General features: G+C 36.6%; 1 protein-coding gene across 1 annotated transcript in view; it reads left to right on the top strand.

Moving 5' to 3' along the window:
- The first annotated feature begins 325 nt into the window (after positions 1-325).
- The window catches only part of LOC122093489 (starch synthase 3, chloroplastic/amyloplastic-like), a 19,414-nt gene continuing 6,321 nt past the window's right edge, over positions 326-13,418 (top strand). Inside the window, exons 1-10 of the mRNA XM_042663834.1 lie at positions 326-589; positions 1,067-1,130; positions 1,245-2,747; positions 3,568-3,782; positions 5,216-5,486; positions 5,705-5,880; positions 8,345-8,452; positions 9,027-9,136; positions 10,797-10,902; positions 11,830-12,000. Of these exons, the coding sequence (XP_042519768.1) occupies positions 464-589; positions 1,067-1,130; positions 1,245-2,747; positions 3,568-3,782; positions 5,216-5,486; positions 5,705-5,880; positions 8,345-8,452; positions 9,027-9,136; positions 10,797-10,902; positions 11,830-12,000 (2,850 nt within the window). The 5' untranslated portion in view covers positions 326-463. The remainder of the gene's footprint in view (positions 590-1,066; positions 1,131-1,244; positions 2,748-3,567; positions 3,783-5,215; positions 5,487-5,704; positions 5,881-8,344; positions 8,453-9,026; positions 9,137-10,796; positions 10,903-11,829; positions 12,001-13,418) is intronic.

The following is a 13,418-nucleotide window of genomic DNA, read 5'->3' on the forward strand; positions in this document are numbered from 1 at the left end:
TTTCTTAAATTTATCTTAGCTTAAATTTAGTTGATCGTTTTGATTTTTAACATATCTTAGTATATCTCTGATATGATACAATACATTTTGATTCATATATTGAATTTAGCCAATCGATACGATGATCAATACCAAGTAATGTATACCATAATATCTTGGTATCCGAATTCATTTGAATCGGTTGGGTTCAACTTAGTCAGTTCTGTTTGGTTCCTCACTATGGATACCACAAGGCTCAAACCATGGCTGGGACGTTGCGATTTGGATGGGATCCTGGATCGGTTTCACGAGGAAGTGCACTTTATTCGCTGAAGTCCAAATTATGGGAAACCAACTCCCTCCAAAATAGAGATTTTAGGAACGGCCTACTTCCCTTTTCTTTGTAAAGAGGAGAGAGACATAAAAGGTTCTTGAAGCCTAAGGAGTGACCACAGGGAGTGTTAGTAGATGTTCTTCATCAACTATGGAGACTGCTTTGCATTTACAGAGATATCTCGGAGCAAGAAACTTCTGTGAGGGAAGAACTCGCTTAGAGGCTAAACCATCGAATGAGTTACTATTTATTGGGAGAGGCAATTCATCTTTACGAGTAATCCTCTATTTCATATATGTTTTTAGATCATCATTGATCCAATTTGCTGAATTATGCCTAGTTTTTACTTTGAATTGATGTTAGTAGGAAATCTGTGTTTCTCTAGTTTATAGATTTTGTTGTTGTTCATGTATATCTGGAAATTTATGTTATGTGAACTTTATTTTCTTATTCTGATTATTTTGAAAATCAAACCTTGTTTACTTTGAATTTCTCTTGTTTCTTAGTTCTTTGCGGTGCTGGATTTCCAATTGAGATTTGAAATAAATCATATGGTTTTCACATTTTCTTTTCTTCTGCTACTTGATCTTTACTGTTGCCTCCTTGAGTAAGTTGGAGAATGTTTGAGCGGTTGATGGAATTATATATATATTGATTGTGTTGCACCAAGGAGACGGAAAAAAAAGAAGATGAATGTCATATTTCAGAAATGGTTGAGACGTGTCTTCTTGTTGATTCATTTATTCATTTCAGTTGTCTCCATGGAGAAAGGATTGTACAGCAATTGGGGTTTCACATCGTATCATTGCAGGTTCAGGTCAGTATGTTATGGATTTCTTGTTCACAAAGTACTGTTCTGGTGCATATTGAAGTTCATTTTACTAACTCTCTACCTCTCTTTTTTATTCTGATTATTATTTACAACTCATAGATTCCCCAAGGAGGAGACCAAGAAAAGGCCAGACTTCAAGGCCAAATGTCCCGGCTTCAAAGGGTTTAGTGCCAAAATCACGAGTTGGAACAAGTACCCAGAAGAGAGAGAAAAGTGACAATGAACACAGAAAAAAACCAGCACAAACCAAAGTTGGTTCAGGTGACGATCGTGACATTGAATATGCACCAGGAAAGTATCTGGAGAGAAGGGTTCATATTGAAAATGAGGTTGACAGCATTGTATTGAGAAGCCAAATGTTGGGTGCACTGATAAATGATGAAACAGAGGGAAATGGAAGAATTACCGGGACAGACGATGATGTAACTGAGACACCAACTCCAGAAAGATTTTTTGAGAGTAAAAAGGATGAGGTGGATGGATCACTGTTTATAAACAAGCATTTGGATGTGGTTAGGAGTGACACTGAAGATGAAGCTGAAGGAGTTAGATTGACGAGGCAACTGTTTGGTGGGGTTAAAAGTGATGAAACAGAGGAAGATGGAAGAGCTTCTTTTGTAGGTGGAACACTATCAACAAGAAGAAAGTCTTTGAATGTAGTTAAGAATGATAGTGAGAAAAGTAGAACTTTTGCTGAAACTGATAAGCATATAGAAAAAACTGGAAAGGAAAAACCTGAACTGCTTTATCACCGTGAAACTTCATTGCCTCATGAGCCAGAGATGGAAGAGTATTCAGTTAAAAAGTTGGAGCTGAACGTTGTTATGCACAGGAGGGTGCTTGAGAACCTAGCTGAGGAGAACTTTTCAAGAGGGTATAAAATGTTTGTTTATCCTCAGGTAGTGAAGCCTGGCCAAAAAATAGAATTTTTCCTAAATCGAAGTCTCTCTACGTTAAAAGATGAACGAGATGTTCTGATCATGGGAGCCTTTAATGATTGGAGATGGAAACAATTCACAATAAGGTTGAAAAAAACTAATCTTAATGGAGATTGGTGGTATTGCCGGCTTTATGTTCCCAAGGAAGCATACAAGATTAATTTTGTGTTCTTCAATGGGGGTGATGTTTATGATAATAATGATAACAAAGATTTTTTTAAATATGTGGAAGGCGGAATGGATGCCATGGCTTTTGAAGATTTCTTGCTTGGAGAGAAACGAAAGAAACTTGAAAGACTTGCTGCAGAGCAAGCTGAAAGGGAAAGACAAGCAGAAGAGGAGCAGCGAAAGGTAGCAGAAAGGGCTGCAAGAAAAGCTGACAAGGCACAGGCTAGGATGGAGGTTGGAAAGAGACGGGAAGCTGAACGTCAATTAATGAAGGCGGCTGTAAGGTCTGTTGATAATGTTTGGTATATAGAACCTTATCAGTATAAAGGTGGAGACCTGGTCATCAGATTATTCTACAACAGGGGCTCGGGTCCTCTTGTTCATGCTAACCAGCTTTGGATCCATGGAGGGCACAACAATTGGAATGATGGTGTGAGTATCACTGGAAGACTTGTCCACTCTGCGCGAACAGATGCTGACTGGTGGTATGTTGATGGTATGAATGAGTACAATCTTCTTAGTCAGAGGCACCATCATATATTTTTTATCTAGGGAAGATAAATTATCTTCTGCTGAAATATTTTGCCACTTTGGTAGGCACTTAGTATGTCATAAATGGCACTGTGGTACAATGTGGGTGCATGCAAGGGGAAACCCATCATAATGAATAGTCCAACTGTACTGGAGTTTACTGACCTACTTCATAACTATCTGCTCTATCCCCTTCTTTTGGGGTAGTTAGAAAAGGTTGCAAAAAAAATTCTAAGAAAGGAGTATATGCTCAACAAAATACGCAGATTTACTAGAGTATCCACTATTATAGACCAATGGAATAGTGGGTCCTGAACACTTGCACGTCAGCATGTGCCACGTGCACCAAACCGAATACCTTATATCTGCCTTTCTGGGATGTATTTGTGGCCGTTTATGGGTTAGATTCATCCTATTGGTTGCTAGCTTTCATGTTCTGAGTATATTTTTTATGTTGAATATTTTAATTTTTTAATTTATATATGGATTTTGATGCCTGTACAATTTGATACTCAATCTAGTTTGTGTTTATTTTCTATTTCAGTTTAGTATGTTTTATGTTTCTATTTGACTTACAAACATCTGTTCTCAGTTGAAAATGTAAATTCCATCTAATTGTCTTACTATGGATGATAATGTATGGTGCATGTGAACCTTCATCTTTAGATTTAGCTCTTAGTCAGTAGCAACAGATTTTATAGCATGCGTATCACCCATTATGATTCTCAGGGTTTACTTCTATCCATGGCTGATGTGTTTTCCTTGTTATTTTCCCTCTCCTATAGTTGTTCTACCTGATCGAGCAGTCATCTTGGATTGGGTTATTGCTGATGGACCTCCCAAGAATGCCTATGTGTATGATAACAACCACCTTCAGGATTTTCATGCTATCGTTCCAAAGCGCATACCTGAAGAACTGTATTGGTTTGAAGAAGAGAACAAGATATATAACAAACTTCAGGAGGAGAGAAGGTTAAAGGAAGTGGCAATACATATTAAGGTTAGTCTAACTTGAATGATAGTCAATATAGTGGGACAGTTACAGTGTGCTTTGGAATTGTACTTTGAAGGTGAAAACTGAACCCAGCCACCTCCAACAGACACAGAGAGAATTATCATTATAAAATTTTCTGATATTTGTCTCTCTCCCACTGAATGAGGACTTCTGTCAGGCAGAATTTAATTGATGCTGTAGAGAATCAATCTGTTATGCTTACAATGCATTGGAAAAGTACTTTAATAATTGTCTAAGTCTAGCTTCTATAAGGGAGGCCAAGAACTTCATGCGAGGTGGTAATCCAAGCAACATGAGAAAGCAAAGTATAGAGAAAGTATTCATTTTTAATTAGCATATTGATATCTTTTGGTCATCATATATACAACTTCTACGGACCTTTCAATGTTCCTCTCATGATAAACACGTAGTGGACTAATCAGCAACTCTTATAATTCTATGAAGTCAAGATAGGAGATCCAAAAGCTTACCAAGTTAAAGAAGCCATAATCAAAGCTTAACAATCCAGTGCAAAACATTTCAAATAAGGTAACTCGAACCTTAGAGAGTTTCATTAACAAATACATGCATCCACTAGCTTAGCTGCCAAATTTTGTCGTAAGTTACTCTTTTTTTTGGTAGAACCGTAAGTTACTCCTAAGAAGAGTAAAAACTTGATTTTCTCATCATGTCTGCAAAGTTTTATCCTACAAAATCAGGGGTTGGTGGTGCTTTTTCTTATCAGAAAGGAGATATGTTAGAAGCTTTCTCTTGTCCACTTCATTGGATGGCTCCTGTTGTGGCTGAAGCTCTTGCTGTTCATGACTTGTTGCAATGGATCCTGGGGTGGAACTCCTCTTCCCCCCACCTTTTTTTGTTTCTGTTTTTGTTTTAGTGCTCTAAAGGGGTGTTCTCTGCAGTTAATAACTATTTAAGTATGAAAAAATTCCAGAAAATTTTTAATCAATGAAACACAGAGCTTCCAAAGAAACTAAAACAAAGGGTAAATCTAATTGAATAAATTATTCAGGTTACCCTTGAAGGTTTTACAGCATGGTGCATCTTCTTCTATTTCTTAAAGTTACTCCTATGGTAAGCATCCGTTGGGCTTGGAACTACATACAAAGTGAAATTTTAAGTTCCATCATTGGACATTGAATATTTACTTAAAAGCACGATTGTCTTCAATGGAGTCGATAAGAATGTTCCTTTTATGTCATACTGGTCCACACAAATTAACTGAAGGCTTATGAGTCCCTATTCAGTGGCTCCATCCTAACTGCATTGTGCTATTGTAAAAATACCGCATTTTGTAAACTATACCTGTCAGCTTTGGATTTAAAAAAATAAAATAAAAATCTATTGAATTCCTTTTCTGTAAAATTTAATGACTCTCTTTTGCTTTCATGCTATTTTCTTCTGTGCTTGCTTTTTCACAGGCTGAAAGAACAGAGCGCATGAAATCTGAAACAAAGTCAAGAACTATACAAAAAATTTTGTTGTCTCAAAAGCATATATTCTACACTGAGCCAGTTGATGTCCAAGCAGGAAGTACTATGACAGTTTTTTATAATCCTTCACGCACAGTTCTGAATGGAAAACCTGAAGTTTGGTTTAGAGGCTCATTCAACCATTGGACCCACCGTAATGGTCCATTACCACCTCAAAGAATGTTGCCTACTTATGGTGGTTCACTTGTCAAAGCCACTGGTGAGGTTCTTTTTCAGTTGGACCTCTTGTTGCACTATGTTACATTTATAAATCTTGTCAGAATCATGATTCTTGAATCACCTCTTTAATGGGATATCAAAAGAATTCTTCAAATTTAATGTTCATATTTAACATTTTCTTCAAATTGGATTACCCATTCTGTATGCAATTATGTTAATACTTGTTCAGACATAAGTGTGAATATTATCTTCTTGCAGTTAAGGTTCCATTGGATGCGCACACGATGAACTTTGTCTTCTCTGAGAGTGAAGATGGTGGGATTTATGACAACAAAAATGGGATGGACTACCATGTACCTGTCTTTGGAGGAGTTGCAAAGGAGCCACCAATGCATATTGTGCACGTGGCTGTTGAAATGGCCCCAATTGCAAAGGTCAATTTCCACCATACTTTTCCTGGGATTTTGCATGAAGCTTCCTATTTGATAAGATGCTGATGAATGTTGGTTTTCTATATTCTTTCATGAATTTAGGACTTAAGCAATTGCTTGGAGAAATCTGCAAACATTTGACCGGGGGGGGGGGGGGGGCTGAATGCAGATTTGCTTAGAATTTGTTTTTAAGTTAAGTAATAGTAGCAATGAAGAAGAATGGGGTTGGATTTGGGGAATTTGTTATGTGATGTTGCTAAGTTGTTGGTGCAGGCACCACTTATCTGATAGAACATTTTTCTATCAAAAGAAGCAATTCATGAATGGAAGAAGACAAATAGTGGAGAGGAGTGACTTAATAAACCATTTCCTTCCAAAGCTCTCAAGCATGATTATCAACCTATTTTCTATTTGTTAGAGAGACAGCCTTTGAAACATGATGTATAATCTCCCCAAAACTCATGGCTTCTTAGATGAAATATTCTTTGAAGCAAATGGAAAGTGTAGGATTACACATAAGAATGAAATCCCTTGCCCTGAAATACTAGAGAATTGTGGCAGACCTTCTTAACCAATCACCTGCTTTCCAGATAAGGTAGCTAGAATGGATACTATTAATATCTATGCTATGACCTATGATAATGAAATGTTGGCTTGTGCCCTGTAACTAGCTGGTGCCTATGAAAACATTGTTGTCGCTTGATTGTCAGAAGGAGAAGTCAAACAGCTAGAATTAGGAAAATTGCAGAAGGGTTTGCTAAATAAGCAAGTGTTTGTAACTGCATCAATCCATGGTGAAGTGAGAGAGAATATGGAGGGAGTGTATACAAATGAACCCAAGCATATCCACTTTTTAGGTCACTACAAATGAGTTATTCATCTGGATTTGATGTAACACCACCCATGATATTCAGTTTTTGAGTTCTAACCCTAATGCCACATTTGATACGTTGTCTCATATAGGCTGTGGCTAGTGAAAGTTGTCAGAAATTGTACAACGTGCGAATTTGGCTGCACAATGAGAGAAAATTCAGATGAAATTCAAATTTTGTGAAAATCAATAGAAAGAGTGAGAGAAGTGAAGGAACAAAACCACTGCAAGGTGTTACCTATAACTTTTTTCCTGTTCTTGTGGGAGAATAGCCCAATTAAATGTGTTCTTGTTCCAGCATAGACAATTAAAATCCATTCTGAGCTGACCCCACATCCAAACACTCCAAAATCTGATGTTCCCAAAACTAAAAAACATATTTGGACTACCAAATAGAGGGCAGTAGATTCCAGGACTCTCGTCCGAGGTGTCTTGGACCATAAGTAGGTTGGCTATTGTTTTAGAACCACTGGGGCCAGTTAGGGCCTATAACCCAGGCTTCTCTCTCCCTCTCCCCTGGTAACCAATACAAATCCTTTTGCTTTCTAAAAGGGAGAAAATATGTTGGAATTAGTTTTAGACCATTTCCTTGTGCAGCTGATGGTATTAGCGGTATCAGCTCATCACAACCATCATCCTTGGTGTTTTGGCAAGATGTTTTGGAGTATGATCAGTTTTGTGTGTCCTTGCTGCTTTTGATGTGATATGATATGAGAACAGAAAGGGAGTGTTTATAAATGGGCAAATAATTATATTTCTCAATCATGTCAGCATAGTGTCAGGGTGTCTAGGAAAAACTAAGGTGTTGGAGGGGGGGCCTGGACGCAAGGTGACCAAAATGCCCGCCTAGGCGACCAAAGCGACACTAGTTGTCAAGGGGCTTGGATGCCAAGGCCGTCACCTAAGTGACGCCTAGGGGACACACAACTATGTTTGTGAGTGTGACTGGAGCAAATATTCAGCTCTATTCAATACAATTCTTTTCTGCATTAAATATGTACCTGGAGAAAGTGTATTGGAAATAGTGATGCTGAAAAGTAATTTTAAAAATTTGAGGCATCATCACTCTTATTGATACCTGGATTAGCTGGAGCCTACATGAGACAGGCCAGCATTTTACGGAATCTTGTACCTTTTGCTTTGTGCTGGATAATCTGGGAATGGATGATCAGTCTAACTTTTGAAGACAAATATATAACAAGCTGCAATCCACAAAGGATCTTTGTGTGTCCCTCTTGATGAGTTAGAAACATAATATTTATTGACCATTATTCAGATATTCTTTTGTTGATAAATTTATGTGATATTACTATCTGATTTATCTGTTCTTAGTTGATTTTATTTTCTTCGGTTCTTCCAATATTTGGGGACTCTTTTCTTCTCTTAATGAAATTTACTTGACTTCATCAAGCAAAGGGCATCTGTAATTTCTCTGCTTTAGTGCTTTTGTAAAATGGATTGGCATATTTTGTAGGAGCATTTTCCAAAATTGATGCATATGCAATAACTTATCTGTCTTGCAGATTTTTTGGATAAGAAATATACTTACATCTTCTTGAACATAATTGATTTATATGTCGTCCAACACTGTTTCAGGTGGGAGGCCTTGGAGATGTTGTCACAAGCCTTTCTCGTGCTGTTCAAGATTTAGGCCACAATGTTGACATAATTCTACCAAAGTATGACTGTTTGAACCTTAGCAATGTAAGATTCAAATCTGTCTCTTTATTGTAGCCTTACAGATTTCATGGAGTATCAATCTCTCTCTCTCTCTGAAACCTGTAATGTACTATATTGTATTTCTATGAAACAGACGAGCTGCCTCCTAGTCTCATGTAATGTAATTTTCCCTTCGGGGTCAAAATGTGTGTATTGGATTTGGTGTTCTTTTCTTAGTATAATTTTTTCTTTGGTGGTTAAAGTAGTATTTTTTTCATTGTTTCAGATGTCCCATATTCCACACATCTATTCCCTCTGTTTTTTTTTTCCCGAGTATTTCATGCTTTTATTATTATATTAAAGTTGTAATGTCTACTTGATTTGTTAGTGTATTGGATGTGCTGTAGGATCATCTAATTTTCCTTTAAATGTCGGAACTTCTGTTTTGTTAAACATATGATTATGATTCCACATTTATTAGCATATCCCTGCATGGCTACATTTTTTGTTCCTAATGTTTTAGCTTTCCCTATATCTTTTTCCTCTTTTACCCCCTTATTTCTAGAGTTCTTATTAAGAAGTCTTAGTTCATCGAAATTATATTCATCTTGTGAAATAGGTAAAGGGTTTTCAATTCAGTTGGAGCTATCACTGGGGTGGAACTGAAATAAAAGTTTGGTATGGGAAAGTAGAAGGCCTTTCTGTCTACTTTTTGGAGCCTCAAAATGGGTAATGTAGCACACTTGTTGCAAAATTAAAAGTTCTATTGATTATATGTTCCAATATTTCATTTGCTTCAGTGTTGCTAATTAGTTCATCATTGTAGCTTATGCATGTTATCATTATATAACTTATCTATATATTATGACTTTTTAATGTAAATTGTTCTAGATTATTTTTAAAATTTTTGCTTGACTTCAGTTTTCCTCGTTTGAATCTTTGAAGGGTATGGGGCCTTAAATTAATGCAGACATTCAATTATATATTCTCCTTTTTAGTAAGTAAAGAATTTGATAAATTGTTGTAGAACTGTCGAACTTTAGGACTGTTTTAGCTGTTCGGCTTCCGGGAAAATCAGAATCTGTCTTGTTGCTTTTGTGCCAATCAATTCTTTCACCCTGATCAGCTATGATATACATTGATCTGTGAGGTACTGTAACACAATCAAGCATAGTTGAACCCAATCAGCCTGTGGTTTATACATTTTACTTGTGAACTGTTCTTTTATCTTCAAGATGAGCATTAACCTGTAAGAGTTATATCAACAAGAAAGGTCATTGGCAGTAAATAGGTCATTTGTGAATAGAAATTTCCTGAAGTAGGGAGAAATTGTGATTGAATCTATGAGACAATTCCTGTGTTACTTTCCCTCATCCTATATTCAACAAAAAATGCACTAGAAAATGTAGTCCAAGAAGATTGACTTGGGTGACCTAGTACGTATTTGGAACTTATGCCTGACCTGATTGGATCCTGTCCACAATGTTGGATAGTAAAGTGAAAATTTCCACATCTCCTGTAGACCTGTGTTGCATAATTAGTATTATGTACTTGAGGCTATCATATTATTTTCACTTGCATTATGTGCCACATGCTTTGGCATGTGCGTAAAAAATCTAGATTTATTATGCTTGTTAGATTATAAATTGAAAATTATTTTTATGCTTTATTACACATTATTATAGTTGTAAGTGAAAACCAGTCTTTTAAATAGAGTATTTTTCGGTTAATTGTGCTTACATCTACTGCTAAAGTATTGAATGCATGACTATCAGAAAAGGAAATAATTACATGTATAATATAGAATGTATATGTGTGTGTGTGTGTGTGTGTGTGTGTGTGTGTGTGTATATATTTGATGCATGTAAGTAAACATGTGCTTATTGCTGGATGGAATGGCTGAGTGTTGAGTCTATACCTGGCCTGGCCCAAGAGATTGCCCATCTATCTGAATATCAAGCCCACTCCAAGGGCTGAACCAACACCCTTAGGTTGGGCCACATGGTAGCTGAGCCAAATAGGGTTAAGAACATATATGGCATAACATGGATGGCAGAAGTGCTTTTGAGGATCTCTAAAATCTATAACATATGTGAAGTAACGACTGCTCCTCACTGATGTTGGATTTAACATTTTGGCTTATACAGGTGCATCTTTGGCTTTCTCATTATCTATTGAAACCATTCGTTTTGGTATTTTGGCTCTAATTTGTTTTTGGCATATTTATATATCTGTCCTTTTAAACCATGTTAAGTAATGCGTCTTTTTAACAATATCCTGTTAAGAGTTACATTTTTTCATTTGGGCATGAGTTCCACCAATAGAGACAAATCCTTTCAATGAATTATAGTTTGAACTAAAACTGTGATTTATTGCTCTTTCTCTGCAGACTTTTTTGGACAGGTTGTGTATATGGTTGCGGAAATGATGCAGAAAGGTTTGGTTTTTTTTGCCATGCAGCTCTTGAGTTTCTCCTCCAAGGTGGATGGAATCCTGTAAGTTTTATAACTAGATTCATTTTTGTTGGTGTTATTTCTAGGCTTGCTTTCAACTGGCACTATTATTTTCTAGTTGGGTAATAAAATTTCTGACATAAAATAGTCCATCCTATTGTGGAACTGCAGAGGTCCAATGGATATTAGTGGTTGGCCTGATTTAGTGGGTAGGGCAAGAATTAGGGGATTCTTCCTTGATAATGCAGTCTGATTTCCATATTGTTTGTTGGCACCAACAAACTTCTTTGATATTTGTTCCACTGCTTGCTGATAATCTGTGATTTCTGGCCTTTGGATTGAAGCATTTTTCTCCATTGTTGTGGTTCCTTCCTCCATATGCTTCGTGGTCTGTTCCAAAACTAGGTGTAAACTTGTTTCCTTGTGCTAAATACAAACTTCAGATCTAATGGTTGAAGGACACCCATCTCCTTTATTTATTACAGTATGCCTTCACCTGAGAGGTGAACAGGAAATCTATGGACCTACTTGGTTCAGTATATTGTGTACTACTATGTGTGAGCATGCATGGGTGCAATGGGGTGTGTGTTCATGTGCAACGTTCTGAGACCCAGTCCGGCCTTCAACCATTTTGGAATTGGAGATGAGGTCAACTGGTGAACAAAACCAGCTAATCTGCTCAAAGCCTTTAGGTTAGACTGGCCAGGAAATCTTTCATGATGGATAATCTCTCTGGGTTTAGGAGGGTTTGGTGTTGACCCACACCTGATTTGGTAACCAGGTCGCAGCGTCTGGGTTGATCTGACATGGCCAACCTGAGTCTAATGATACCTGTTATGTAGTTAAGTAAATGCATATACTTACTAGATACATCCCTTATAAGTGATACATTTATCTCTTTCCAGTCAGTTTCTTATTTTGTCCTTCACACTTTTCTGTATCTTAACCAATACTTTACATGGTGAGCAGGATATTTTACATTGTCATGATTGGTCTAGTGCACCTGTTGCCTGGTTATTTAAGGACCATTATATGAATTGCGGTCTCAGTAGAGCTCGTGTAGTCTTCACCATTCATAACCTCGAATTTGGAGCTGAGTTTATCGGAAAAGCAATGGCTTTCTCAGATAAGGCTACAACTGTCAGTATCTCTTTCAGAGCTACAATACCTTAAATGAATTTTAGACGGCAGCTCAGAATGTAACTTGTTTCTTTATCTTAAAATTTCTTTTGTTGAAGGCTCTATTTTAACTATTGTAATTTTGATGCCAATTCCATGCCTGTCTCATTGTCTCACCTTTGACATTTTATTATTTGTTCCATGGTCTTTGAAGGATGGAGCGGAACTTGTTTCTTATCCTTCCATTCTTTATACTTCCCTTGTGCATGTGTCTGGTGGCTCATGTGGTATTTTATCTATAGATAAGTTCGGGGGAGGGGTGTGAAGGTGAGATTTGATCCCAGGCCTAGTTGCACAATTTACAGTCCTCACCGATGCACCATATTCCACACTGGTATCTTGAAAGCTATTGAATAGTCAGTGGGTTAAGATAAAAAGGATTAGAAAAAACAAAACAGCATTGGTATACCTTTTTCATGGGGCAGTACAACTTTTTTGCTTAATTTTATTTAGTTGTAGTGCCCATGCATGCGATCTGATAGGATGTTAGTGAGAATGGTCTACTCTGTACATGTTAGAGAGTTATCACAGTTTATTCTAGTGTTGGAGAAGTATCTATGTGCTCTTTTGCAAAGGGGAGGTTCCAAGGATCTACAACCCCCCCCCCCCCCCGGGCCAGATTGTTTCATACTACTTTCCATTATACCTGCCTCATTCTAACAGAAATCCGGTATTGTTCAATAAAGAACCACATAAACCATATTATTTTTTTAAGCCCTCATACATGAACCTAGCACACTCCTTTGAACTTTCTTTTCAAACTTTTGTAATATTGGAGGATCTTAGTTTCCTCCTTTGCCAAATAGTCTTCCATATATTTGTTTGATATCTTGTCCCTTGTGTCAGACAGAATTCCTCGTACATCTTGCTATATAAAACCTTTGAAAGCCCTCACTAAACTAATGAACAGTGCTTTCTCTCTCATAAATCAACCAAACGATGCTGCATTGGTTTGATTTTCCCCTACAAGAATTCAAAATTATACATAATTTGATCCTCCTTGGACATGAACAAATTTACTAGGTGCAATGAGTGGAGAAGTAGATTGTTGGAATCAGACATCCTTTTTTTCTTGTGTGTGTGTGTGTTTGTGTGTGGGCGTGGGTGTGGGAATGTGAAAGTTCCATTAAATTTGGGTTACATCATAAGTCTCTCTCTCAAAAAGCAACATTTTTTTGTGTGAAAGTTCCACTAAAGTAACTAGATCATTATAATATATTGGAATTTGAGTTGGATCATGTTTTGTTTGTTTTTTTTTTTTTTTTTTTTTTTTTTTTTTTTTTTTTTTTTTTTTTTTTTTTTTTTTTTTTTTTTTTTTTTTTTTTTTTTTTTTTTTTTTTTTTTTTTTTTTTTTTTTTTTTTTTTTTTTTTTTTGTTTT

This window comes from Macadamia integrifolia, chromosome 11 (genome assembly GCF_013358625.1).
Source record: "Macadamia integrifolia cultivar HAES 741 chromosome 11, SCU_Mint_v3, whole genome shotgun sequence".
In the NCBI taxonomy this organism is placed as follows: domain Eukaryota; kingdom Viridiplantae; phylum Streptophyta; class Magnoliopsida; order Proteales; family Proteaceae; genus Macadamia; species Macadamia integrifolia.